At 41.5% G+C, this 26,329-nt stretch overlaps 1 protein-coding gene across 3 annotated transcripts in view; it reads right to left on the minus strand.

The window, feature by feature from the left end:
• The window catches only part of sema3c (sema domain, immunoglobulin domain (Ig), short basic domain, secreted, (semaphorin) 3C), a 52,725-nt gene that overhangs the window by 10,235 nt on the left and 16,161 nt on the right, over positions 1 to 26,329 (minus strand). For 2 of the 3 annotated variants that reach the window (XM_054752795.1, XM_054752798.1), the window contains 8 exons: positions 16,988 to 17,148; positions 16,369 to 16,431; positions 6,021 to 6,140; positions 5,484 to 5,574; positions 2,459 to 2,578; positions 1,072 to 1,214; positions 895 to 1,009; positions 520 to 589 (listed from right to left, as the gene is read on the minus strand). In XM_054752795.1, the coding sequence (XP_054608770.1) occupies positions 520 to 589; positions 895 to 1,009; positions 1,072 to 1,214; positions 2,459 to 2,578; positions 5,484 to 5,574; positions 6,021 to 6,140; positions 16,369 to 16,431; positions 16,988 to 17,148 (883 nt within the window). Of the gene's footprint in view, positions 1 to 519; positions 590 to 894; positions 1,010 to 1,071; positions 1,215 to 2,458; positions 2,579 to 5,483; positions 5,575 to 6,020; positions 6,141 to 16,368; positions 16,432 to 16,987; positions 17,149 to 25,745; positions 25,885 to 26,329 lie in introns of all 3 variants that reach the window. The other variant, XM_054752797.1, reaches the window with a different exon arrangement.

Raw genomic sequence — 26,329 nt, forward strand, 5'->3', positions numbered from 1 at the left:
TAAGACATAAGACATAGAAAACCTGTTTACCACCTTCTAAATAAGCTATTTAACATTATTAGAGCCCTCTAAACATGAAATAACACCCCTATAGTCACCTTTACACTCCTATTACCTAATATAGTTGGACATAGAAAACCTGTTAACCACTTACTAAATACAGTTTTTAACAATATTGGAGCCCTCTAAACATGAAATAACACCCTTGTAGTCACCTTTACACTCCTGTTACTCAATATACTGTAGTAGACATAATAAGAGAAAATAAGACATACAAAACCTGTTTACCACCTTCTGATTTTTTTTCCTATGCAAAGACCTGAGACACACCAGCTGAGAATCACTGCTCTAGAACGAATAATTTAAATCACTTTGCAGCAGATTCAAACGGCTATGACTGGAAGGAAAGGCAGAAGTTGTGCTTGCCTGTGATGCATATAAAAACAGCGCCTTGAGGTAACTTTAGTATGGCGCTATGGAAATAGAACCTTCCTGTCAAAGCATACAGGAATGTGCTACCTTGTGGATGTGAAGACTCCGAACAGCAACAGGCCTTTGGGATGTTCGCTTTCCAGCAAAAACACACTTTCTGCAGGACAGACACACGAGACATGTTGAGCTTTATCTTCCTTAAACGGGAAGCGTTGCCAGAAAATGTCCAAAATGCCATTGGAGTGATGAGCTGCAAGGCGACGTGTGTGTGTGTGTGTGTGTGTGTGGTTTTTATGAAGCAACATGAGCTTCCAAGGAGCAACAGAGGACGTGTTATGGCAGCCGTGGAGCCCCGGAGTCCAAATCCAGGCTAAACGAAGGAAGTCCCGCGGCTTGTTTTTGGAGAAAGCAAAAGGACCTTTCAGGACGACAATGGAATTCCAAACAGAAAGAGAGACTCACCCAGTTCATCAAAGTGAGTCTCTGTGCCGTCCTCCTCCAGGACGGAACACACCATCCTGGCCTTGAGGAAGGTGGTCCATTTGTTGACCAGACTACGCTGTCCTCCGATGTCGCTCTGCCAGGAAGACACGTCTCTCACATCCAACACAACAACAACAACAAGCACGCCACACTTACCGGACACACTCGGGCTACCATCGTATGGATGTTCTTGGTGTTCCCGCTGTTGTCCGTCAGCCTCTCCCGGAAGAAGAAGTACAGCTTGGAGTCGTTGGGGTCGGTGCCGTCCGGGATGAGGTGAGCGTCGATGAAGATTGGTTCTGATTGAATGAACACCACAGCCGGCTGGCCCATTAGGCATTATAGTCAAATGTTAACACCCATACAGTCACCTTTACACTCCTCTTACCCAATATATTACACATACGAAAAAAAAATAAGACATATAAGATTTAGAAAACCTGTTTACCACCTTCTAAATACAATTTTTAACGTTATTAGAGCCCTTACAGCCTTCTAGACATGAAATAACACCCCTAGAGTCATCTTTATTACCTAAAATAGTAGGCATAGTAAGACAAAATAAGACATAGAAAACCTGTTTACCACCTTTTGTATACGCTTGTTAACATAATTAGAGCCTTCTAGACATGAAATAGCACCCCTATAGTCATCTTTACACTGCTATTACCCAAAATAGAAGACATAATAAGACAAAATAAGAAATATAAGACATAGAAAAACTGTTTACCACCTTTTAAATACTCTTGCTAACATGATTAGAGTCCTCTCGACATGAAATAACAACCCTATAGTCACCTTTACACTCCTATTACCCAATATAGTAGACAGAATAAGAGAAAATAACACATATGAGACAGAGAAGACCTGTTGACTACCTTCTAAATACTCTTTTTAACATTATTAGAGCCCTCTAGACTGGAAATAACACCAGTATGGTTATCTTTACACTCCTATTAGCCAAAAGAGTAGACATAATAAGACATATAAGACATAGAAAACATGTTTACCACCATCTGAATACAGTTTTTAATGTTATTAGAGCAATAATAAAAGAAAATAAAGCATTTTAGACATAAACTAGAAGGTGTGTTGGCGTGTGTTGCTGTAAATGTATTCCAGTGCTAGGGAAGCTGAATGGGGGGGCGGACAGGAAGTGATGTTGGGAGTTCAGAGTTGAGTTCATCTTAGGCCATGTTGGGGGGAACATTGTGTCTGTTGTGAGCTCATTCAAAGCTGCAATAAAAGCCTGTTGTTCCACCTATCAAGTCTGGTGCTCGTGTGTCTCAGCCACCATTACATGTGCATTACTTTATATTTTACTTCATTTAGACATTACTATGACTGAAAAGGCTTCATTAAGGCCAAAAAATATGTACAGTTTTCTTAAACAAGCATATTTTTGGACAATAATAGGCCGTGCTGACTCACAGAACAGCAAGATGAATATATTCATTTATTTCTGATTCATTTGGATAGAGTGATAGACTTTGGGTGGGGCATAAAGTGGCATAAAAAAGCAAAGTGGAGCTGGCAGGCGTACCGCTAAGCCACTTCGAATTGTGCTGGTCGGTGCGCACGGCGTTCCTCTTGGTGAGGCTCCTGAAGATGGCGGCGTCCGTGCCCATGAAGTCGATGTACATTCCGGAGAAGAGCTCCTGATCTACAGGAACAAACACAAACATACGCAAAAAAAACATTCTTTCAAAGTCTAGCATTGATTCCACAAGCGACACAGAATGTCTAAACCAATGCCGTAATATTTGGACTTTATACCCGGAACATTATATCTTCTTTTTCTCAACCTCATTAAAAAAAAAAGGACTTGTGTTTGTTTTTTCATATAACAACTTAAAAAACATATTACAACTTTTTCTCTCTGCTACTAAAATGAGATTTACTTTTTCTCATAATATTAGAGGTTTTTCTCATAAAATTGTTCCTTTATTCTGGTAAAATTATTGTTGTGTTTTCACATTTCTGCTGCTTTTGGTTCGATTTTAATTTTCCAACCATTACATCTTTCTTTCTGTCATTCAGACTTCATTCCCACAACATTAGAATTTTTTCCACTACTTCATTTTCCAAACATGACAACTTTATTTGTTGTTTTTCATAAGATTACGACTTTGAATAAACTAATGTCTTTCTTTAATATTTCAACTTCATGCTAGTAAAATTTGTTATTTTTCCTCATCATATTCCAACATTCTTCTCGTAAAATTATGACTTTTTCTCATTAGATTACTTTATTCTTGTTTTAAAATGACTGCTCATTAGGGATGTAACGATTCATTCACCACATTGATGCATCCATTTATACTCCTACGATTCAACTCCATCCATCTGGGTTCTCAAGTTTCCATATACACGAAGTCCCCAACTAACAAACACGATTGGTTCCAGACGACTGTTCTTATGTCGAATTGTTCTTAAGTAGGGGAAAAGGTAATATTAGCAATGATACAGGTACTACATGTACGTGTATACATATACAGTATATGTGTATGTATGTAAATATGAGTTTGGATGCAGTAGTAATATTAAACCAGGATAATGAATGAAAAAAACAATAATAAAAGTGATATAATAATACGTAATGATAAATGTTATTTACCTTTGAAGAGGAGTGGTCCAGCATACGTCGTTGTGGAGGAGGAGGAGGAGGAGTTATTGAAAAAAAGGACAAATGGTGGTGGTGGTTAGACTCTTCTAAAAGAGGTAGTGTTCTGTGGGTGGTGTAGAATTAAGCAGGCCTATTAACTCTTCATAAACTTTAATCACACGCTCTGTCCGGGTTGTATCATACAGCTAACATTTAGCTTTTCTTCATTTCTCCTGCCCCCAGTCTGCCTGTAACTGTTGGTCCCATTAGCAGTGTCACAGTGCCCTCTACTGGTCAAGCATGTACAGTAGCAGTAGAAATACTGATTGAGCGACTACAAGGCAAAATAAAATCAAATACAGACCAGTTGGCTTGTGTTCGTATCCACGAGTGTTCGCTAGTCGGATGTTCGTAAGTTGGGGACCTAGTGTATACAGTGTGTATATATATATATATATATATATATATATATATATATATATATATATATGGTGTATATATATATATATATATATATATATCACTAAAAAGGATAGCATCCATTCAATCGATTCAATTCAATATATATATATACATACATATATATATATATATATATATATATATATATATATATATGTATGTATATATGTATATATATATATATGGATCTAACATCGCTTAAAAGGTAATCAATCGATTGAATGGATACTATCCTTTTTAGTGACATTTATGGGGCCAGTATGCAAAGTAAGGAGTTTTTTTTACACCTCTGGACGGTTCTTTACGGTCCACGATGAGGAGAGTCCGTGGGGAAGTCCTTAAAAATGCCATTTTTTCATGTGATTTTGGGTGTTTTTTCCATTCGTACACAGAAAAGTTAAGTCCAAGTTTAAGCCTGTCAAACTCATGGATCGGAGCTTCAGGACAAGATAAGAGGTACTGTACGAAGGATATACTGTAAGTTCCCTTTAATATCTTTCTGCAGATGAAATTTCATTCAAGTCTGATGGTGTGAAATATGTGAACTTTGCCCCGGAATTACTGCGTATGCCAATTAGTAGTGTGGCGTGGAAACCTATACAGCGTGCTTCCCTGGACTTTTTGAGGATCAAAAAAATGCAAATGGCTACTCTGTTGACTTTTACAACAAATGTCACAGCCTAAATTATGATATATTCTGTGGTACGGCAGGACTTGTAAAGGTCCCGCTATGAAATTTGCTCTAACTTCTTTTATACTTGGGGCAGAGAAGTGAATGAGGTATCAAATTAAAGTTAAAGTCATTTTGTAACATTCCTAACATATGTGCGCTGCAAAACTTGTCTCAGTGTATTCTTGCTAACTGCTGCAGTGTTCTTTCAAATGGCTGCTCTGATCAGGAGGATTATCAGCCCAAAGAAGTTTCAACACCTAATTGAAGATACCATAGCACATTCATTTGCATAATGCCCCTCATTGGGTGCAAAGTGCAGGTATGGATTGCACTATTTAAAGCAAATCATTCATCATGGCAAGCTGTACCACCCTCTGCTCATCCTGATTTTCTGATTTTTCATTGATCAGCATTATGAATCATTTATATCTGATTCCATTCCAAAAAACAACATCACCTGCACTGTCCAGTATCCAGGTGTTTATTTCACAGTCACGCTGGTGGAATTTTTGGCTAAAAAGTTACTGAATCGTTGTGGATCATATCGTTCTAAATGAACCAATATCGTCCTTGAATTGTATCGGCAAACCACGAATCGTGATGCGAATCGAATCGTTATTCAGACGAATCGTTACACCCCGACTGCTGATCTTTCAATTTTTGCTGTTGTTGCTTTAAAAAAAAAAATCTTGTTAAATTATATTTTTATGTGTGTATGTGCCACAAGCCACCAGTGGCCCCCGGGCCACACTTTGGACACCCGTGGACTAAAGTAATCCTCATGATATGACAGGAGCGGGGGTGTTGGAGAATGAAGAAGTCACCTACTGAGCATGATGGAGACGGTGTTGACTTGCGGGTTAAAGGAGCACCTCCCTTTTCCGGACTCGGGCCGGGAGTCGATGTGAAATATTTGTTCCTGTGGCGGGGCAGAGGACATGTCGTGACCTTCAGGGTAATAAATATGGAAGAAAATAACTTGTTGCTGAGACGTCTCTCCTGTCTTTCTGCAGAACAAATCACACTCCTGAACTGGACCACAACTGGGAAGGTAAAGATAATATTCCACAGGGGAGGGTTTTTTCCATCATCTTCTACTTTCTTTATGATCGGCTTTCCAGCAAACCTCCCCAGACGCTCCGTCTGTCGGCAATGTGTGCGCTGAACCTGTCCTTGGAAAACTCCAAAAACTATGCAACTGCTTTATAGCCCCCAGAATCCCTCCATGTGCCGAGGGGACCTCGGGTGGCTCGGTTGCCATGGTGACCACAGCGCCACCATCTGCCACCCGTCCCTCAGCCACTCGTGCGACCAAAGTGACGCACGGCTCCGCAGCTAAAGCGCTGCGAGGCTCGGTGTACCCACCTCGGGTCGGCGCCCCCTGTTGACGTAGACGCACACGGGGCTGTAGGCGCCGCTGCCGCACATGAACAGGTGTGTTCGGTTGTACGGCTGCACCACCCGCACGAAGTTGCCGCAGCCGTGCTGGGGGGGGAGAAGAAAAAGACAAAAAGTGATGAATTCACACAAAAGGTGGCTTTTATGGGCAGGCCACTTGTTGCTAGGCAGATATTGATATTCATGGGGATTGCCTTGACACTACTAATCAAGCCTGGGCAATGTCTATCGCTCATCAAACCGCTCACTACTTTATGCTCATTTATAACCCACAAGGCATGCTGGGTCTTCTTCTCCTTTGGGCTTTTCCCTTCAGGGGTCGCCACAGCCAATCAGTTGCCTCCATCTAAGCCTGTCTTCTGTATCCTCTTCTCTCCCACCAACTACCTTCATGTCCTCTTTCACTACATCCATAAACCTCCTCTTTGGTCTTCCTCTAGGCCTCCTGCTGGGTAACTTCCAGAAAAATCCAACACAATGCTGCGTCCTGCAATGAGTGCAAATATGACAGCTTACACTCATTAGTTACCACAGAGGTCTCTCGCTGCTGTTTCTTTATTATGGCCCGAAAAATAGAATTCAACAAGACAATGAAAAATAAAAAAAAAGCAGCAACAGCAAAAATGGAAAACTCAATACTCATTTTTGTCAAAAATATTGAGAAAAAAGTTTAATATGGTGGAAAAAATAACATCACGGGATAAAGTCGAAATGTTACCGAAAGATTTTATTTTTAAAAGCCATATTATATATTTTAAAAAATGACGAATATGGGAAAATTAATCAGTGGAAAAAGTTCTAATGTCACAAGACTAAAGTCATAGCTAATGTGCAGTACTCACTCACTAGTACACAACTATTTAGGACTTATGTGGAATGATCTTTATTCCCATATTGAAGGGAATTATGATAGCAACTACTTTGATGACCTGGAAACTCTGAAAATGTGAACGTGAAATACTAATCATTTGTATTTACAATAGAATTTCAGAGTTTACTGCTTACATTTTGTATATGTTCTATGTTTTATAGAAAGAGGTACATCATTTGGACTTGTACTTGCATGCTGAGAAAGTGCGTGTACTCCTCATATACATGTATAACCTACACAAATACATACTCATATTTTATGAAATAAATATATACTTTCTATATTTATACTAGGAGGTAGATCTTTGGGACTTGGTCATTTTAAAAGTAGCTCACAGGCTAAAAAGTGTGAGCACCCCTGGGCTAACATGTCTGATGCACTGTTGGAGCTTTCACAAAAGCCAGCATCATTTCTGAGGCGCCGCACGGCAACGAGACTGACTGACAATGACGACAGGGAACCTGGCGTGTTTGATGGAGAACTTGCCCCGCTCTTCATTTGGGATACAGAAGATGAGGACTTTTGACTTTTTATTTGTGGATGAGGATTGACGTGAGTAAAAAATAACGTGAGTACATTGTTAAATACTTCAATAAAGTACAACCCAACTCAGTTTTGCTCTCGCTGGCTTTTTAAAAACATACAATAGCATGCATGCTAGCGTATTGTAGCGTCGCTGGGAGCACTTCCTGTTCCCCGGCGTGCTTTGCGGTAGTGTTTTGGTGCAAATGCTCTTAAAGTTACATTTTTGAGCTACATAGTTGTTAGTTATTGTTCTGCAAAAGTAGCGGTAGTGTCTTGTTTTTGCGTTGCTGTGTGATGTTTTTAGTTGTGCACCATGACTGAGACTGTTGCGTTGAGTGATGACCATCCTGATTTCAAGTGGCTCTGATAAACGAAATGAGAGTTCTGCTCTGAATTTATCTAAAGAAATAAAGCGTTGTCGCTTCCTCACTGACTTCTGAGCGTCACTGTTTGTTTTAGCGTGCATACCTAGCGTGCATACCTGCGCCCAATAGTACAGTGCGCCTTGTGTATGTGTTAAATACAAAAATAGCACCTGTAACTGAGACTGCGCCTTTTAATACGGTGCGGTGCGCTTTATGGTCGTGAAAATACGGAAGAAGAAGAAAATGTAGAAGAAGAAAGATGAAATAGTTGGAAAAGAAAAAAATGCTGAAATTTTATGAGAAAAAAAAGGCAAGTAACTTTGGATTTTTTTTCTGCCTTAACAATAAAAAGTTTCATTTAAAAATGACAAAGACTTGTGTTGTCACTGATTAATATTTACATTAGTTTGATCATCTGAAACGTTCATGTGTGACAAACATGCACCAAAATAAGAAATCAGGAAGGGGGCAAACACTTTCTCACACCACTTATAATATGATGGCAACAAAGCCATAAGATTAAAAGAAGAAAATGTCCAAAGATGATGTAAGAAGAGAGTTGAAATATGTTTGGAATATAAAACATATCTTAATTAAAAATAAAATAATGAAAAAAACAGCAAAAATTGTAAAAAAAAAAAAAAAAAAAGAACTTCTAACTTCTAAATGATAATTTCTTAGCAATATTATGATGAAAAATAATGTCATTTTAGTAGCATTGAGTTGAAATAGTAAAGGAAAAAAACATATTTTTAAAGTTGTAATATTATGGGAAACAAAGAAAACAAAATAAAAGTCGTCATTTAAAAAAAATAAAGTTGGGGAAAAAGTTATAATATAATGGGAATAAAGTCATAATATTACAAGAAGAACATTTACAAAGATTATTTTCATATTCCAGATCCACCTAACACTTCTTTCTCAGTTAGGAGCACTTTTCTTCACTTTTTTGCCCATATAAATATCCTTATGCTATTTTATGTCCATTAGCGTCACAACCTTTTCAATTCCATGAAAGAGGGAGACGTGTTGTGTTAGGAGAGGAGGAGGAAGTTATTCTCCTGGTGGTCAGCCAAAACACACACGCACACACACGCACACGCACACACACGCACACGCCTGTTTATTGTCTGCTGAGGAAGCATTCCATTGGCGTGACCGATGGGAAGCGACACGGCCTGCTGTCATGCTCAGGCAGTCATATGAGGCTGCACGCTGCTATCAAGGTCAAACAAGTGGAAATAAAGTTTGGGCCGGTGCGGAGGCGCGGGTCCTCATTACTCTCGTTTGTGCAGCTAATTAAGTTTCATCTCGCAGGGAAAAAAAAAAGCAGAGGAAGGAAAGAAGCAAGGCCGCCAGAGGAACTTGGAATGAAAAAAATAAAAACAAAGGCAGCTGTTGCCGCTCACGGGGAGACGAGGCGCTCCGCTGGGAGCCCGGATGAAAAACGCCAAAAACGCCCTGGTATGAGCCCATCTCCACTGTCTGTCTATCATGTCTCCGTGTGGGGATTCTCTGTACACGACTTTAATCTATCATCTACATTTCTTTCATATTTGTATTTATTATTATATTTCCTTTATCTGCTGTGCGAGGCAGCTAGTGATGGGAAACTCAAGTCCTTCGACTGGCTCACGTCCTTCGAGTCGCTCACTGAAGTCAATTCAGGAACTTGAGTCACTCAAGTCACAGATGACTATGTAGTGGAGCAACTTGTCAATCAGATGTCGCAGAAACTCGCCTAAATCAGGTATCCGATTCACTTTTACACTCCTATTACCCAATATAGTAGACATAATAAAAGAAAAAAACACATATAAGACATAGAAAACCTGTTTACCACCTTCGAAATACTCTTTTAATATCTTTAGAGCCCTCTAGACATGAAATAACACCCCTATAGTCACCTCTACACTCCTATTACCAATATAGTAAACATCATAAGAGACAGTAGGACATATAAGACATAGAAAACCTGTTTACTACCTTCTAAATACTCTTTTAATATCTTTAGAGCCCTCTAGACATGAAATAACACCCCTATAGTCACCTCTACACTCCTATTACCCAATATAGTAGACATAATAAAAGAAAAAAACACATATAAGACATAGAAAACCTGTTTACCACCTTCGAAATACTCTTTTAATATCTTTAGAGCCCTCTAGACATGAAATAACACCCCTATAGTCACCTCTACACTCCTATTACCAATATAGTAAACATCATAAGAGACAGTAGGACATATAAGACATAGAAAACCTGTTTACTACCTTCTAAATACGCTTATTTGAGCGTATTATTTGAGCCCTCTCGACATGAAATAACACCCCTTTGGTCCCCTTTACGCTTCTATTACCCAATATAATAGACATACAGTGATATGGAAAATAAGCCATATACAACACACAAAACCTGTTTATCACCTTCTAAATACACTTTTTTAAACATGATTAGAGCCCTGTAGACATGAAATAACACCCCTTTAGTCACCTTTATACTCCTATTACCCAATACAGTAGACATAATAAAAGAAAATAAGACATAAAAAAAACAGTTTACCACCTTCTAAATACACTATTTAACATGATTGGAGCCCTCAAGGCATGAAATAACACCCCTATAGTCAACGTTATACTCCTATTACCCAATACAGTAGACATGATAAGAGAAAATAAGACATAATATAAACTCACATGTTAACATTGGGAAAGTTCCTTGTTGTTGCTCCCTTTCTTTAACTGAAAGGATGACTTTGATATTTTGTAAAGCAACACATGTAGATATGCTCAGAGATATATTAAAAAAAACCTGCATTTCAGCTTCGTGATATACCTGTAGATCATCACAGAACGCATGTGCAGAAACTCACGGAAAACAGGAAATTTTTTACATGTGCAACAACTTGTGATCCGGGTACTCTATTATCAAGAGCAACACGAGAGCAACATGGGGCATTCTAAAGAGTATTATACGGAACGGTGCTAAGAAAGACTACCCTCTTTATTTTATAGATGGAAATGATAAATATGATAATATGAATCAGGTAGTTGAAAGGTTCAACAATTACTTCGTAAATATTGGACCGGAATTGGAAACAAAGATCCCAAATGACCCCCAGTAGAGGAAAGAAATGAGATCATAGACAAGAATCCCAATTCCATGTTCCTCACTAACGTCACACAAAAGGAAATCATAGATATTGTCAATAAATTCAAAGCGAAAACATCAACCGATTGCAACGGAATAGAAATGGAAAGGATAAAAAGGGTTATAAATGAGATTGTACAACCGCTAACGTACCTTAGCAACCTATCATTCCAGACAGGTCAATTCCCAAATAAAATGAAATAGCTAAAGTAGTTCCAATCTTTAAAAATGGAAACAAACATCAATTCATAAACTACCGACCAGTGTCCTTACTGCCACAATTTTCCAAAATCATTGAAAAACTATTTAATAACAGGTTGGACAATTTTATAAACAAAAATGAGTTACTCACGGACAGTCAATACGGATACAGAAGCAACATTTCAACTTCCATGGCACTGATAGAAATTACAGAGGAAATCACCAACGCTATAGATCATAGAAAGTGCACGGCTGCAGTATTTATGGATTTAACAAAAGCCTTTGACACATTTAATCATGATATTCTAATCACTAAACTAGAAAGGTATGGAATCAGAGGGTTAGTCTTGAACTGGGTTAAAAGCTACTTAGCTGACAGGAGGCAATATGTGAAGCTAGGAGAACATACGTCTGAGGAGTTAAACATATCATGCGGCGTTCCCCAGGGGTCAATTCTAGGACCAAAACTATTCAATCTATATATAAAGGACATCTGTAAAGTCCCAAGAGACCTAAAGCTAGTATTATTAGCAGACGATACAATCACATTATGTTCTGGAGACAGCACACCAGAGCTAGTACAACACATCACAGATGAACTAACTCTACTAAAAAGATGGTTTGATAAAAACAGACTATCCCTGAACCTCAGTAAAACTAAAGTAATGCTATTTGGTAAGTGTAAAAAGGAAACATACCAGCAAATACAAATTGATGGTGTAGACATTGACAGGGCGAACGAAAATACATTTCTCGGGGTTATAATAGATGAGAAGATGAACTGGAAATCTCACATTAAAAATGTAAAACATAAAGTGGCAAGAAACACCTCAATACTGAATAAAGCTAAATTTGTCCTTGACCAAAAAGCAGTACATACGCTCTACTGCTCACTGATATTACCATATCTAACTTATTGTGTGGAGTTATGGGGTAATAACTACAAAAGTGCACTTCAGCCACTAACTGTGCTACAAAAAGGTCACTCAGGATCATCCATAATGCTGCTTACAGAGAACACACACTCTTTATTTATAAAATACCAATTATTAAAATTTGCGGATCTAGTAAACCTTCAGACGGCTAAAATGATGCATAAAGCAAACAATAACCTTCTACTGAAAAATGTAAAACAATTCTTATCAACAAGAGAGGAGAAATATGATCTGAGAGGAAAATGGAACCTAAAACACTTCAATGCACGGACAACACTGAACACTTCCAGCATTTCTGGATGTGGAATCAAGTTGTGGAATGGATTGAGTGAGGAACTCAAACAATGCACAACAATGAGCCATTTTAAGAAAAGTACAAGCAGTTGATGTTCACAAAATACAAAGAAGAAGAGACCTGAACCACTGTGTACATACAATACTACAGTATATCTAACCACTACTATACTGACTACTAACTCTTCATTGTGGAGAGTACATGGTCTGTACTCATTCATTATCAATCAAACACTTCTTCAATCATTCTATCAGTTATCAGGATAAAAGTTGTACAGCACTACTAGGCTTGTTATTATCCACAACCCACAGAACAAAGCTGTGCTAGTAATGTCTTACGCTTGTTTTTAATATTTTACTTTTTATACGGCAGAGTGTCATTACAGCTTTAGTTCATCAGGAAGTGACGGGAAGTGACGGTGGGCGTCCCGAGCAGGAGAGCTAGGCTCAGTGCTAGCTGTGAGTTTGGAGAGAGTTGGGAAGTGTGTTTATGTTGGCGTGGATGTAAAGTCCTGCAGTGTTCTCCGCTGTTAATAAAGCCATTAAAGTGCATCGGCGACGTGAGTCTCTCCTTCCCCACAACAAGCGGCATTACAGTATTGACCAGTGCACACCAGGAAATAAACGGTGTCATTTCTTACAGGCATTGGCTGGACAGCTATGTAGTGGGGCTTGTTTAACCTTTGCCTTGTGGGCAAGCAGGAAGGAGAGACGATGTTGAGAGATGTGTGTGTGTTCTGAGCTGCTGTCTGGTGGCCGCGTTCAATAAATAAAGTTGGCAGAAGCAACAGGAGAAGTTTCCTTCTTTGCTTCGGAGCTGAATAACACTGACAAGTTAACAGACTAGTAGCGAACGGAAAAGAAGACGGCTTTGTTTGTGTCGAATACAGAAGATGAGGACTTTGATGGATTTGTGGATGAGGATTGATGAAAAATAACGTGAGTACATTCTAAAATACTTCAATTAAGTACAACCAAACTCAGTTTTGCTCCCGCTGCCGCATGCATGCTAGCATATGTTTTTTTTTTTATTGTAGCGTCGCTGGGAGCACGTCCTGTTCCCAGCATACTTTGCGGTAATGTTTTGGTGCAAATGCTCTTAAAGTTACATGTTTGACCAGGAAATAGCAAGCTCAAAAGAAGACGGCTTTTTTATGTGGACCAACTGACAATTTGTGTGGATCTTGTGAATGATTGTGACTGAGCTAGGACTCAGTAATTAAAGTCTACACACGACGGCTTCATTGATTGACAAACGAAACTTTTTTGTGCATGAAGCTTCTACTTGAGTCGGTAATTTGGCCGCTATATGCGGTCAGATATTGACCAAGGGAGACAAAATGGGTGGCCGCTGGCCGCGTTGGACAGGTGACTGCTATACACAGGGTCTATAACATGTAAATTTGCTGCGGGGGATTTTTCAGTGGCTGCTATAGGCAGGTGGCCGTTCTATAAAGGTGGCCGCTAAGACAGGTTTGACTGTATTTGATTCACTCACGTTACCCGTCAAAGAGCGCATGCGCAAAAACTCGTGTAAATTGGGTATTTGATTCACTTGAGTCACCCGTCACAGAGCGCTTGCAGAAACTCGCATTAATGGAACACTCGATTCACGCCAGTCACCCAAACAGTTGAATCACGCCCGGACATGTGACCTGGTTTCCTTGAATTGAGCAGCAGTGAGTCAGTGAACAAGCGAATGTAGACGAGTACCCGTGAGCCCCGATTCATTAAAATACTTGCCAGTTTTTTAACGACTCTGGAACAGCAGTATCCTTTCCACCAAACACCAGAGTGAGTGTAACGGGCATACCTGTATATGTCCACGTTTAAGTCAATTCTGCCTAGCAACAATAATGGGGAAAATAACCTCGGTAGTCTCCAAATGAATTAGCCAACGTTTTGGATGAGTTGTGATGTTTCGTAGGAATGGAGTGGTCTATGTGAGGTTTTGGATCGTGTTCTTTATCCCTCAGTACAAACAGCAGTACTCGTGTTACATTTATCTTCCTGAACGCCTTCCAGGACTCCTCCTCATCCCACAGTTTATCAGGGAAGAGCAGCCTTGTACCAGGAAATGTGTTTGTGTGTGTGTGTGTGCGTGTGTGTGTGTGTGTGTGTGGTTTAACATTTAATATTGCAGCGGTGGGAAATGGAAAAGTGACGGTGGAAAAGTGAGAATAATGCGAGCAGAAGAAGGGATTAGCATCTCCGCACCGGGCCAAATATTTGTGGCGACACGTCTGCAGTCAGAAGCACTTCTCCTCGGTGTGAGAGTCACATGGGAGGTGATGGAAGAGGCAGAAGAAAACCTTCTTGACACGCGTTGGCTCGCTTATTTGTCTCCAAAGTTCTCGCCTGTCTTCCAAGCCAATTAAGGCCAAGCGGAGGCGGAGGCGGATCTTCACGGCGCCGTGTCATTAAATCTTTCGACTTATGGAATCTTTGGAGCTCTGAATGCAGCTGAAACGCCTCCCACGCACGGCGAGGAGGAGGGTGACACCGCGGACATCTGCTGCCGGCCACATGTGGATGGACTTGACACGGGCAAGCAGATGGAAAATCCCGGCGGGGGTGGGGGGCACAGTTCTGCAGCAGCAATGAATGTGAGAACAGCTGAACACAGATATTGGCGCCATTTTTTTGCATGATGCCCTTAATCATTAGATTGGTTAGAACTGTTCAGTGCACACTGCACACCAACAGGGGGCAGCACAGAAACACACACACACACACACACACACACACACACACACACACACACACCCTGGAACATTCCCTCTCCTGGCCCCTTTGGATTATTTTTAGTCATACTATTAATTTCTATGATGACATATGCTGGTTATCATTAAGAACTCGCAAGGACCAATCGGTTAGTTGGTTCCAGATCCGACCGTGATAAGTCAATAATCTTTGTAAACTTTGATTACTTTATTTGATTACTTTATTCCCATAATATTATAACCTTTTTCACAACCCAATTTTCTAAAAACTTCAACTTTATTTAGTTTTGTTTGTTTCTCAGAATATTAGGACTTTAAAAAAGAACATATTTTTCTCATATTTCAACTCTATGCTACTAAAATGACATTATTGTTCCTCATAATATTACAAGTTAATTCTTGTAAAACTGTGACTTTTTTTCCTCCTAAAGACACGTTTTTCTTTTAATATTTTGGTTTTATTCTCCTAAAATTACAGTTGTTTTTTTTCCATTTCTGCTGTTTTTTAAAATTATTTTTTAAATGATATAATTAATAATAATTAATTAATAATCGGCCGCATGGTGGTCTAGTGGTTAGCACGTTGGCCAAAACAGGAACAGCCTGGAGATTTCTGTGTGGAGGTTGCATGTTCTCCCCGTGTGCGCGTGGGTTTTCTCCGGGTACTCCGGCTTCCTCCCACATTCCAAAAACATGCAGGTGAGGTTAATTGGCGACTCTAAATTGTCCATAGGTATGAATGTGAGGGTGAATGGTTGTTGTCTGGCGACCAGTCCAGGGTGTACCCCGCCTGTCGCCCGAGGTCGGCTGGGATGGGCTCCAGCGTGCCCCCGCGACCCTAGTGAGGAAGAAGCGGTATAGAAAATGGATGGATGATATAATTTAAAAAAAATTCTTTAAATGGCTCGACTACTTTGCGCACATGCAGTGGTGCCGTGCGCAGATCCACCAGGTGCCATGTGCAATGCTTCTCACAGCCACTAGGGGGCATGTTGACACGGCATCTTTGGCATATCAGCTCTGCAACATTCAGCATATTCAATTTTTCCAGCAAGAGCATCAAATACTTAATATGACATGTGGTTTGAGTCTGGATTGTTTTAATATAAAACTTCCCCTGACTCTCCTTTGATCCTTTGATGTACATCTAAGCTGCAGCTCAATGCCAAAACTAATATGAAGCGATTGATTGCCTGCGTCTGTTTGTGTGCTTCCTCATGTTGTCCGGGATCCGCCAGGAGGCGAGCTTACCGTGGGGTCTTTGCCCGCCATTTGGCACTCCTCGATCTTGCTGGTAGATGCGGGCCAAAACACCTGGTGGCGCAAACACAACATAAGATCCTAATTAGCTGTGAGTGGGGCGGAAACAATCCGAGTGAACCCCAGTCACAGACGCCCATGAATATGCAAATGTGCAGTGGGGGTGGGGGGGGTGTGTGTGCGGGGGAATTTAGGATGACACGTGTTGTAAAGTGGAGGAGGTCGAGCTCTGTGAATACATCCCGTAATTTACAAAATGGATGTAACGCAGCACTCCCGGGGGGGGGGGGGATAAATGCTTTCCCATCTGTTTATGCGGCTCGCGCTGTCAATTACGCTGCGAGACTACTCCCTTGCTGCAAACACGACGACATCGCTCCAGTGCTTCAACGGCACCTTTGAGTAACCCCCGATTGTTGACAACATGGCAAATGTGTCAGCATTTGCATAACATCACTGCAGAAACACAAACCACAGCAGCACCAGTAGCCAGCACTCTGCCGTGGAAGCTACAATATTTCACATCTCGTTGATTGCGACGCATTTTCCTCCACGTCTTAGTGACTGATGAGCGCCAAAATGTTGTTTTTGATCATACGACACAACCGACCTTAAGTGCGGCGTGCGTGATGTTGTTGATGTCCATGGAAAGCACGTGGTCCTTGCAGCCCATGTACATCCTGTCCTGGTCCTCGTCCACGTGCAGGATCCTGTAGTCCATGGCCTTGTCGGACAGCGTGTAGTGCTCGAAGGAGGCCACGGCCTGCAGCTCTGAGAGTCATCAAACAAACAAAGAAAAAAAAAGCTAAGCATCCAAGCAAACTTTAACAGTGGTAGGCTCCAGCATACCTGCAACCCTCGTCGGGACCAGCAGCACAGAGAATAGATGGACGGATGAACCCCAGTGAAACTTCCATAAACAAATGTTTCAGGACACAACAGTCACCAATAGTCCAGGCTACTTATTGGACTTCTTTTCTAGAACCTAGAAGGTACTGGGATGTTCCCAAACTGTCCCAAAGCAGAACCATTGAGGGTACCACCCGTATAGGAATCCACTCAAGTGCTGCTACAATACCATTCACATTGTCTTGCTAAGGAAAACCTGTCAACATTCTCATTCATCCAGGTCATTGAACTGATCCCAACCAGACTGTTTGGCTCGTCTTAGCAGACGTTTAGCCTCTAATTCCAGTTAGGCTTCATCACATCTTCCTCAAAGACTAGATCGCACGGCGGATAGATAGTATCTAGTCTTTAAGACAACCCGAACAGTGTGATCGTGGTTAATTCAATGCCCTGAGAATGAAGGAAAACCACTTTTACAAATCTCGGTTTTCGTGCGCCCCAGTTTTCGTAGGATTCGATTTTGGTCTAAACTGTGCCGGTTTTCGCACATGGTCTCGGTTTTCCAACAATATTGTACTTAAACTAGTCCGCGCTTTATTGAGTGCGGCTGCTAAATAAGCCGCCATGAGGAAAGAAAGTTGCGAGTGCCAGCAATTTGATAAAGAAGAAAAACACAACTGAATGCGTTCTGAATTCTGAATTCGGCATTTATACTTATTTTCAATCGGAAGTCTATACTTATTTGCTCTAAAATGTATATTTTGTTCATATATTTGGATGTCTGGAATGGATGAATTGGATTTTCCTATTGGAAAAATTGACTCAGTTTTTGTACATTTTGGGTTTCGTCTGATCATTTGGAACAGATTATTGACAAAAACAAAGGTTCCACTGTAACTGGTTCCACTCCGTTTGTAACATTCTTTAACCTTTTGCAGGTCCAATTAAAAGGAACCAAGATGTTCCCAAACTGTACGAAAGCAGAACCAGAGTCCCCAATAAGGAAAATGACCAATTTGACTAATTATTGGACTTCAAGGTAGCAGCTTTGACCTTTTCCAGGTCAAACGAGGGTCTGTTTCCCCCACAAAACAGAGAGTTTAGTACACACTTGACCCACCACAGACTAGACAAAACAAAGCTCGTATTTATTTGTCCTTCCATCTCCGGGCGGTTGATTCCAGTCATGTCAGCGACGTTGCAGTAGCTCATTAAAGGCATCCATTGTTCACACGGTGGGTAAACATTCCCAGACCAGCTATTTTCAGCCCATTGGCTCCAGAGATAGAGCACTCTTCAGTCGCACCATCAAAAAGCTCAGCTCATGCATATTTATCATTCGCTCAATCAGCGCACGGAGGCCCTCGTGAGCAACAAACAGCTTGGCTAAAGTCACTCTGACACTGTTGTTTGACAGGCGCTCTCCAGGCTTTTAGTTTGGAGCCAAGTGGCGGCTGAGCCTGGAGTGTTTTAGCACAATCGGTTCATGTGTTTGCTTAATACGCAGCAAACAAGAGCCAATAGTTTATACTGTAGATGTGATCGCTTCTACGCTGTGTCACTGTGGTTGTTGTTTGGGGGTAAAACTGCCCTGCAGGAACGTCTTTAATGTAGCAAGATCATGAGCATACCTGCCCTTCAAATGAAAAGCAAAGGCATCCAAATAAAAGTCAAAGCTAAACTTTAACCAGATGAGCAGATAGCATCACACAGCAATGTTATGCTTCCTTTAAAGAGGCTTCGCTCCGCCAGAAAGTCAACACTTAATTGAAAACACACTGACACACACTCTGGATGCCAGCTCATCCCCAACGGGGCTCCTTCCGACGTCCTTTGTTTAGACCACGGCGGGCACGCAAAACACGCCATATGCACGACACGCGACGTTAGCTTAGCGTCGATCACAGCATAAATCCTGCAAAGAAAGACACCAGGACGCCACAGCTATTCATCAGGCTTGAAGGAATGCTGGCATTGCAGTCATGACTTGGCATTTTGTGGCAGCTAGCGTAGCCATAACAGGCACAGACTGTCATTTGTGTGGAGCCAGAATGTTCCACATGTGTGTACGCGGTCAGTCCATGACAGCAAAAGACATTCAGACACAACAGAAAAACCAACAGATGCACAACTTTGTTTAAATGGTGTTTTATCATTTTAAGTTGAATTTAATGTCCGTGTAGGCCCATTTTGGAAATAATGTTCTGTTTTTTATGTAGTCATAATAATAATCATATAAAATCACTTTATGTAACTCTGAAGTCACCTTGGGTGGGCTGCACGGTGGCCTAGTGGTTAGTGAAAGTCCATTTACCATTTCCTCACCAGACCAGATGATGCACGAGATGCAAATGAGGGATTTTCACATTGGCTTTAAGAAAAGTACACTATAAAAATATGACTGGATCAAACTAACGTTTATTTAATTGCGTCACAAAACAACGCAGGTGCATTTTGAAATATTTATCCTCCCACAAATTGACGCTGAACGATATTCATGCTGTTTAACAGCCGCATTTCTTGAAATGGTGGCTTTTCAACTGCATTAACGAGCAGCATTTCTTTTGCCATGACTTCCTGTGAATTGCTGTTCCGTATTTACGTTGTCGACTAAACGTCTCAGTGAGTGTTGACTCGCGAGAGAGGTTTCTTCTGAATGAGAAATCGTGCCACGTTTTAATCTCGCCAGATCTTGTGACATTTACCTCCCAAAGTACCCAAAGTCAGCTGGGATCGGCTCCAGCAGACCCGCAACCCGAGTGAGGATAAGCGGTATAGAAAATGGGGGGATGGAAATCTACTGCTGCATCTTGCTTTGGTAACTAATGACAGTCATTTTGGGCAAATGCACAAATACATTGCTGCCGTGACGCGCACATGGAGCATCAAGCCAGCGCGAGGCTGTGCCACCAATTAGAGAATCCACTCGTAGAATTCACCCAATCTCTTGTAAGTCCGTGCTGGTGTAACAGCACACGCCCCCTTTCATGGCAGATGACGTGAGTTTAATCCCAGGACACCAGACAGACAAGAAAGCAAACAGAACCCAAATCATCACAGCTCTACTTCAAATATGGTTTGGTTGTTTCTGGGCACGCTAGTGCACTAAATCTCGTGTGTTTGTGTGCGGTGAGAAGTTCGTTGTTCCGTCATCTTGGATGAAATAACTTTCCACATTGGCACATTGAAGATCTTGTTGTCATCCCCAACCAGTGACTTGTGTAAAATTGGATTTTGGCCGTCGACCACTACCGAGACAAGATATTTGAGACTGCAAAATGGACGGTAACCAAACACCGTGCCTGTCACTCATGCACATCAAACCACGCTAGTCTGGCAAACAAATTCCAGGCTTCCATGAGTGAGAGTTTTGTGTGTTTTGTAGTGTTTTACTTTGGTATTGCTGTTCTTTGTTGCATACGCTACATGTCATTAGCATTAGATTACATAAGGTTTCAGCATTCGCTCCAGAATTATCCATAAGGATATAGTTCTGAGGGGTGGAGGGATTACAGCTGGAATATTGCGGTGAATTTCCTATTGTTTTCTCGGCAGGAGGAAAGGCGGGGAGAAGCGGGACACTTTCATGTTCCGAGGAGCGAGGAAGGTGGAAGGCCAGCTTGCGTCCATGTGGATCCAGCTCATTCCCCGGGACGCCAGCCCAAACCCTGCAGAGCCCACATAGCAGCGGATCCGGTATCTTCTCCCGTCGAACGCCACTGACACGGCATGAGTCAGGAAAAGCAACAACAGCAGCAGCGAGCGATTTGCCCAATTTCTCCAACATTTTCACACTTGACATTCCCCTGGAGGGGAACTAAAGTTTTGCTGTTTTTGTTGTCAAGCCGCGTGATGACTTGCTTCCACATGTGCTTGATTAGTCACGCATGTGTTGCTTGACGTGAGCATGGGGGGGAAGAGTTCATCCTGACACGTTTAGGGGTGGGCGTGCATGGATTTGGAGTTTGGAGCTGCAGCAACTTCACCAAAAAGAAATGGCGAGGATGTGAGCAAGTGACAGTTGGTGTCTTTTCTATTATGCATGCGGGCAGGTGGGACCCCCCCCCCCCCCCCGACCTCCCTCGAGGACCCCACAGGAGCTTTGACCCTGCACGGTAGCCCCCTCGGTTAAATGTCAAAGCCAAGGATATAATAAAACCCGAGCTGATCCGACGTGCGACGAGCACAGGGGGCCGAGTGAAAAGGACCGCTACCCTCTCCCGCCCCCCTTGGCGTGTTGTTCATGTGCGGCGTGGTCAAGCGGAAGAAGCAAAAAAGCCCCAAAAACCACAGAGGTCATTCAATATTAAACAGCAGGTTGCTGGAAGGGCAATAAAGGCGGGACACACCGCCAGCGTCCTGCAGCTGATTTCAAGACACCTCTCCTTCGCTTTTTGGTGGGAAATCAATTACAGTTCAATGACTACACTTTAGCTCAGGGATGTCCAAAGTAGGGCCAGCGGATGCTTTTTCATTGGCCCATGCCACGTTTTAAAATATATTTAACAATAGAATGAAAAATAAACAAAGCAAAAATGACACAGTCATTTTACAAGAATAAAGTCTCAATATTACAGGAAAATCCGTCCTAAATTTACAAGTAAAGATGTAATATTATGAGGAAAAAATTATATAATTATGAACTAAAAACTACATCATAAATAAGTGAAATTAAAAATACAGTGAATTAAGAAAAAAGACGTCATTTTTGTAATATTATGCAAACCAAAACAAAGAATAAAGTTGCAATTTTTAGAATATTGGGTTGTGCATAACACAAGAAAAAAGAAAATGTCAGTTGAAATATGAGAAAAATAAAAAACAACAAGGGCAACGGAAAAACAAGCAAAATAGTTGAATAATTTTAGGAGAAAAAGTTGATACTTTCCCACCTCTATCACAAAGCGCTGCGTTATGGGTGCTTTAGAAAAGGTCAAATATCAAAGTGGTCCATCTATCCTCTGATGTTTTCTTTCTGTATACGCGGCCCTCCCTGGAGAAAGCCTGGACACCCCTGCTTTAGCGTGTAAGAAATAAAACACACCAACAACACAAAACAAGAAACAAGAAATCGTAGCATTTAAAAAAAACTCCACGTACAATACACAAAATATGACAAATATTCCAATTAGTGGAAAGGTATTCCTCACACTCAGCGCTTCATCACGAGGGCTCCTTTAATGAGATCTTTAATGAGACGGTGGTCATGTGGAAAGTGAGCAGCTCTTATTGTGGTCTCGTTATTGTCGCTCGAGTTCACCATCGGCAGCCTTTAGGGCTGAGACGCTGCAATTTACGCTTTTTCCGTTGGTCGTGATTATACGTGTCCAGCTTCCCGAACCTTGAAGACTTTACGACTAGACTTCCAAACATGTTTGCGTGATGAAACGGCCAAGAGTGCAAAGTAAAGTGCGAAGGACTGCTTTGAAGGTTTGGACGTCTTTAAGTTTGTTATGCTGGAGCGTCTTAAAGCAATGAGGAATTTGCAGTGACTAGGAAGTCGTTTTTAGATTTTCTATGGAATGTCTGGAGGTTGTCCGACTGGCCTCGACCACAATCCAAAAGGTCTGCCCAAGCCTTCAGCCTTGTTTCCCATCAAAGTCATGAACTGACTTCTGGCAAGAAGACGCCACTATCCCGATCATGTCAATCCCAAAGCTCGTGGAGAGGCAAAGAAGGACTTGGTCCCATCTTTCATCATTCTGGCCTGACTCGGGAACCTCTACCAAGAATTGAGGTGGTAAAGACTGCTTGTAAGGTTTGGAATGTTGGAATGTCTGAAAACAACCAGCAATTTGCTCAGAAGCATGTTAGATTTCTGTGGAATGGTGTCTGGAGGTTGTTTGATTGCCGTAAACCACAATCCAAAAGGTCCCCTGAACTTTACATCCCAGCCTTGTTTCACATGAACATTTCACTTCCTACTGCAAAAACTAGCGTGAACCCATTAACTTGTCGTCATGAGGAACCCAAAGCTCACGGAGTAACCTAGCAGGACCTGGTCCCACATCCTCCCCTCATGAGATGGCCTGTCTTTAATCATTCTGGTCTCCAGAACCTCTGCCAAGAATGAGGTGGTAAAGACTGCTTTTAAGGTTGAAGGTTTGGGTTGTCCTTACAATAAAAGAAGCAGTTTGCTAAGTTAGAACGTCTCACAAGAACAAGGAATTTACTGGGAAGTATGTTAGATTTCTGTGGAATGATGTCGGGAGGTTGTCCGATTGCCATTGACCACAACGCCAGCCTTGTTTCCCGTGAAAATTTCACTTCCTACTGGAAAGACTAGCTTGAACCCATGAAGTTGTTGTCATGGAGAACTCATGAAGCAGGACCTAGTCCCGCCTCCTCCCCTTATGAGATGGCCCGACTTTCATCCTTTCGGCCAGGCTCCAGAACCCTCTGCCAAGTCACGGACAATGCCAGGCGCTCTTCAGGACTTGGATGAGTGCGTTGCCATTCTGAAGCAGAAGCGGGAATGATTTTTTTGTCCTGGCAACTGACAGGCACTTAAGAGATAATAAACGGCCGCTGTCAAGATGTTCTCCTGGGGACGAACAGCAAGGACTGTTGGCATATCCATATCACACGATTGTTGCGGTTGAGGAGACCACCCAGGAGTCATTCCATTCCCTGAGCTTGGACGGCATTCCCGGGAAGCACAAATGTCATCTCTGCTACATTTCATTTCCATCCTGATTGTTGTCAAGAAGGAGAAATGGGAATCATATGGAAGCACGCTTGTGCGTGCCTTCACTGGAATGTCCAAATATGACACAAGGGGGGTCTGGAGTGTGTCCCCCCCATGTGTCCATGTGGTGATGATATCCAGCACTGACGTCTGCTTTCATTGCCAGGATGACCGGCTTCGGTGTTGGCTAAGATTCCCGCTAGGAGCTGAAACACGAGCCTTCCAGCACGCTAGTTCGTATTCCCGCTATTCCCTAATTAGCGACCGCACCGGCCGGCCCTTCACACTCTCAATCCGTGTATCCAGCCCACCCCTCTTGGCCTTTCACAAAGTACCCTCTCACCTCCCCTGTAAATCTCTGATGTTCTTGTCAGGAAGGCTCGCAGGTCCAGGGGGGGTCCACAGGAAATATGGGTGAGTGGATTTTCCAAGTGGATATGATTACAAGTCCCAAGGCGGAAGAAATAAAGCGTCCAACAAGTGGAACTTCATTTCGTTGAGGCCTTGATGCCGCTGAGGTTCAGTGGTTGTTTCTACGTTGCCGAGTGGCAGTAAAAAAGGGGGGGGGGGGGATGAGTTCTTCTTCTGTTTTTGCTGTTTGAGTCCACTCAAGTCATAAAAAAACATCCAGTTGGGGGGGGGCATGTCTCACTTTGCTCTCATGATGTCAGGACAACTCCAGGATGTGCACGCGTGCAGCAAACACGAAAACTAACTCCAACTGACCATCTTTCATTACAATTCATAGTTTAAAAATATATATTTCAAATGTTCAACAAGTACTTTGCAAATGGATGTTTATTGTTTTATTATTTAGTATTTATTTGTATTCTTTTTATTTTTATTATAAGTTTACATTTTCATCAAAAATAAACAATTTTAGCAAACCACAATCCTGAAGAAAGCCACTTGCGAAAAAGTCACACTAAAATTGGGAAAAATGACTTTGTCTTCTGTTTCTGCTGTTTTTATTTAAAGTAACAAAAATAATAAGAATAATAACATGCACATTTTGAAAAAAATCTTCAATATTTTTACATTTATAAATGAATGTCATTCTAGGCCATTTTGAATTCTGAAGAAAGTCACTTCTGGAAAAGACACACTAAAACTGAGGAAAATGACTTTATCTTCTCTGTTTGTTGCTTTCAATACGTTCAATCTGAACAAAATGTCATTAAAAAATAATCATGTAAAATAAATGTTTGTACACATTTTTCATAGTTTTTGGAATTTGATATAATTTGTTATATTTTCACACGTATAAATGGCAATCAGAAGCACGTCAAGAAAGAAACGCCCTAAAAAGACGCACTAACAATACATGTTTGAATTCAAGATTCAAGATTCAAGAGATTCAAGAGAGTTTTATTGTCATGTGCATGGTAAAACAGCAGTTATACCATGCAATGAAAATCTTATTCTGTTCATTCTCCCAAGAAAAGAAAGAAAACAAATGAAAGAATAAGAACATAAGAAACATAAACACATAAACATATATACCAATAAATTAAGCAACAACAACAGACGAGACATTAATACAAGTAAATAATACAAATAAATAAATAAATAAAGTGCTATGAGTGTGTGCGTGTGTTGCTGTTGTTGTTGAATACATGTTACACTGAATATAACACAATAACAAAACATACAAATAAATCAAATCTTTAAAAAGAAGACGGCTGTGAATATTCTCATTCATCCAGGTTATCTGCAAGTATGCAAAACGTCAGTCGTTAGGACGTAATGGAGTGGGGCCTCATTCATATTCCATTTGCTCTTTTTGCACAACAAAAGAGTGAAACTATTCTTGCTTGGGGCGTGTGTCTACCTTAAAGGATAAATACATCGGATCCTGCACCATCCCCTCAGACTAGAGCTGTCCTATCTAGTCATCGAGCGTGAACTGATGAGAGGCCAAACGTCTTCTAAGACAACCTGGACGGTCCTCTTGCAATGGAGTCAGTGCCCTGAGAATTCAAAATGAGATTCAGTGACCTAAATAAAAGCATGTTGAGAAGGCCTTAGTGGTTAGAGAAGCAGGATCCAACATGGACTCCTGCGCTTCTCTGTCAGTGCTGTGCAAGAGAACACACTCACACGTGGTAGACCAACAACTATTTGTAGTGTGTCCGCATGTCTTTGCAGACACTTTCTGACAGTCCTGCGCTTTCGCCGGCCAACATCTTCTCCGTAATAATCACGTAGCATCCGCGACTTTGCCACATTACACCACGACTGACGATTTATTTGCAAAGCAGAAGCAAGAAGACGTTGGGGAGGACGACAGAGATGTCCAGCTTGGCCTCCAGCTACCGACCTTTCACCTTTTGGCCTTTTTCTGCACCCCCTCCCACCCCCATGGGGCTGACATCTCTGTAACTGTAACTGCTCGTCCATTTAAAGTCACGGCAC

This window comes from Dunckerocampus dactyliophorus, chromosome 15 (genome assembly GCF_027744805.1).
Source record: "Dunckerocampus dactyliophorus isolate RoL2022-P2 chromosome 15, RoL_Ddac_1.1, whole genome shotgun sequence".
In the NCBI taxonomy this organism is placed as follows: Eukaryota; Metazoa; Chordata; class Actinopteri; order Syngnathiformes; family Syngnathidae; genus Dunckerocampus; species Dunckerocampus dactyliophorus.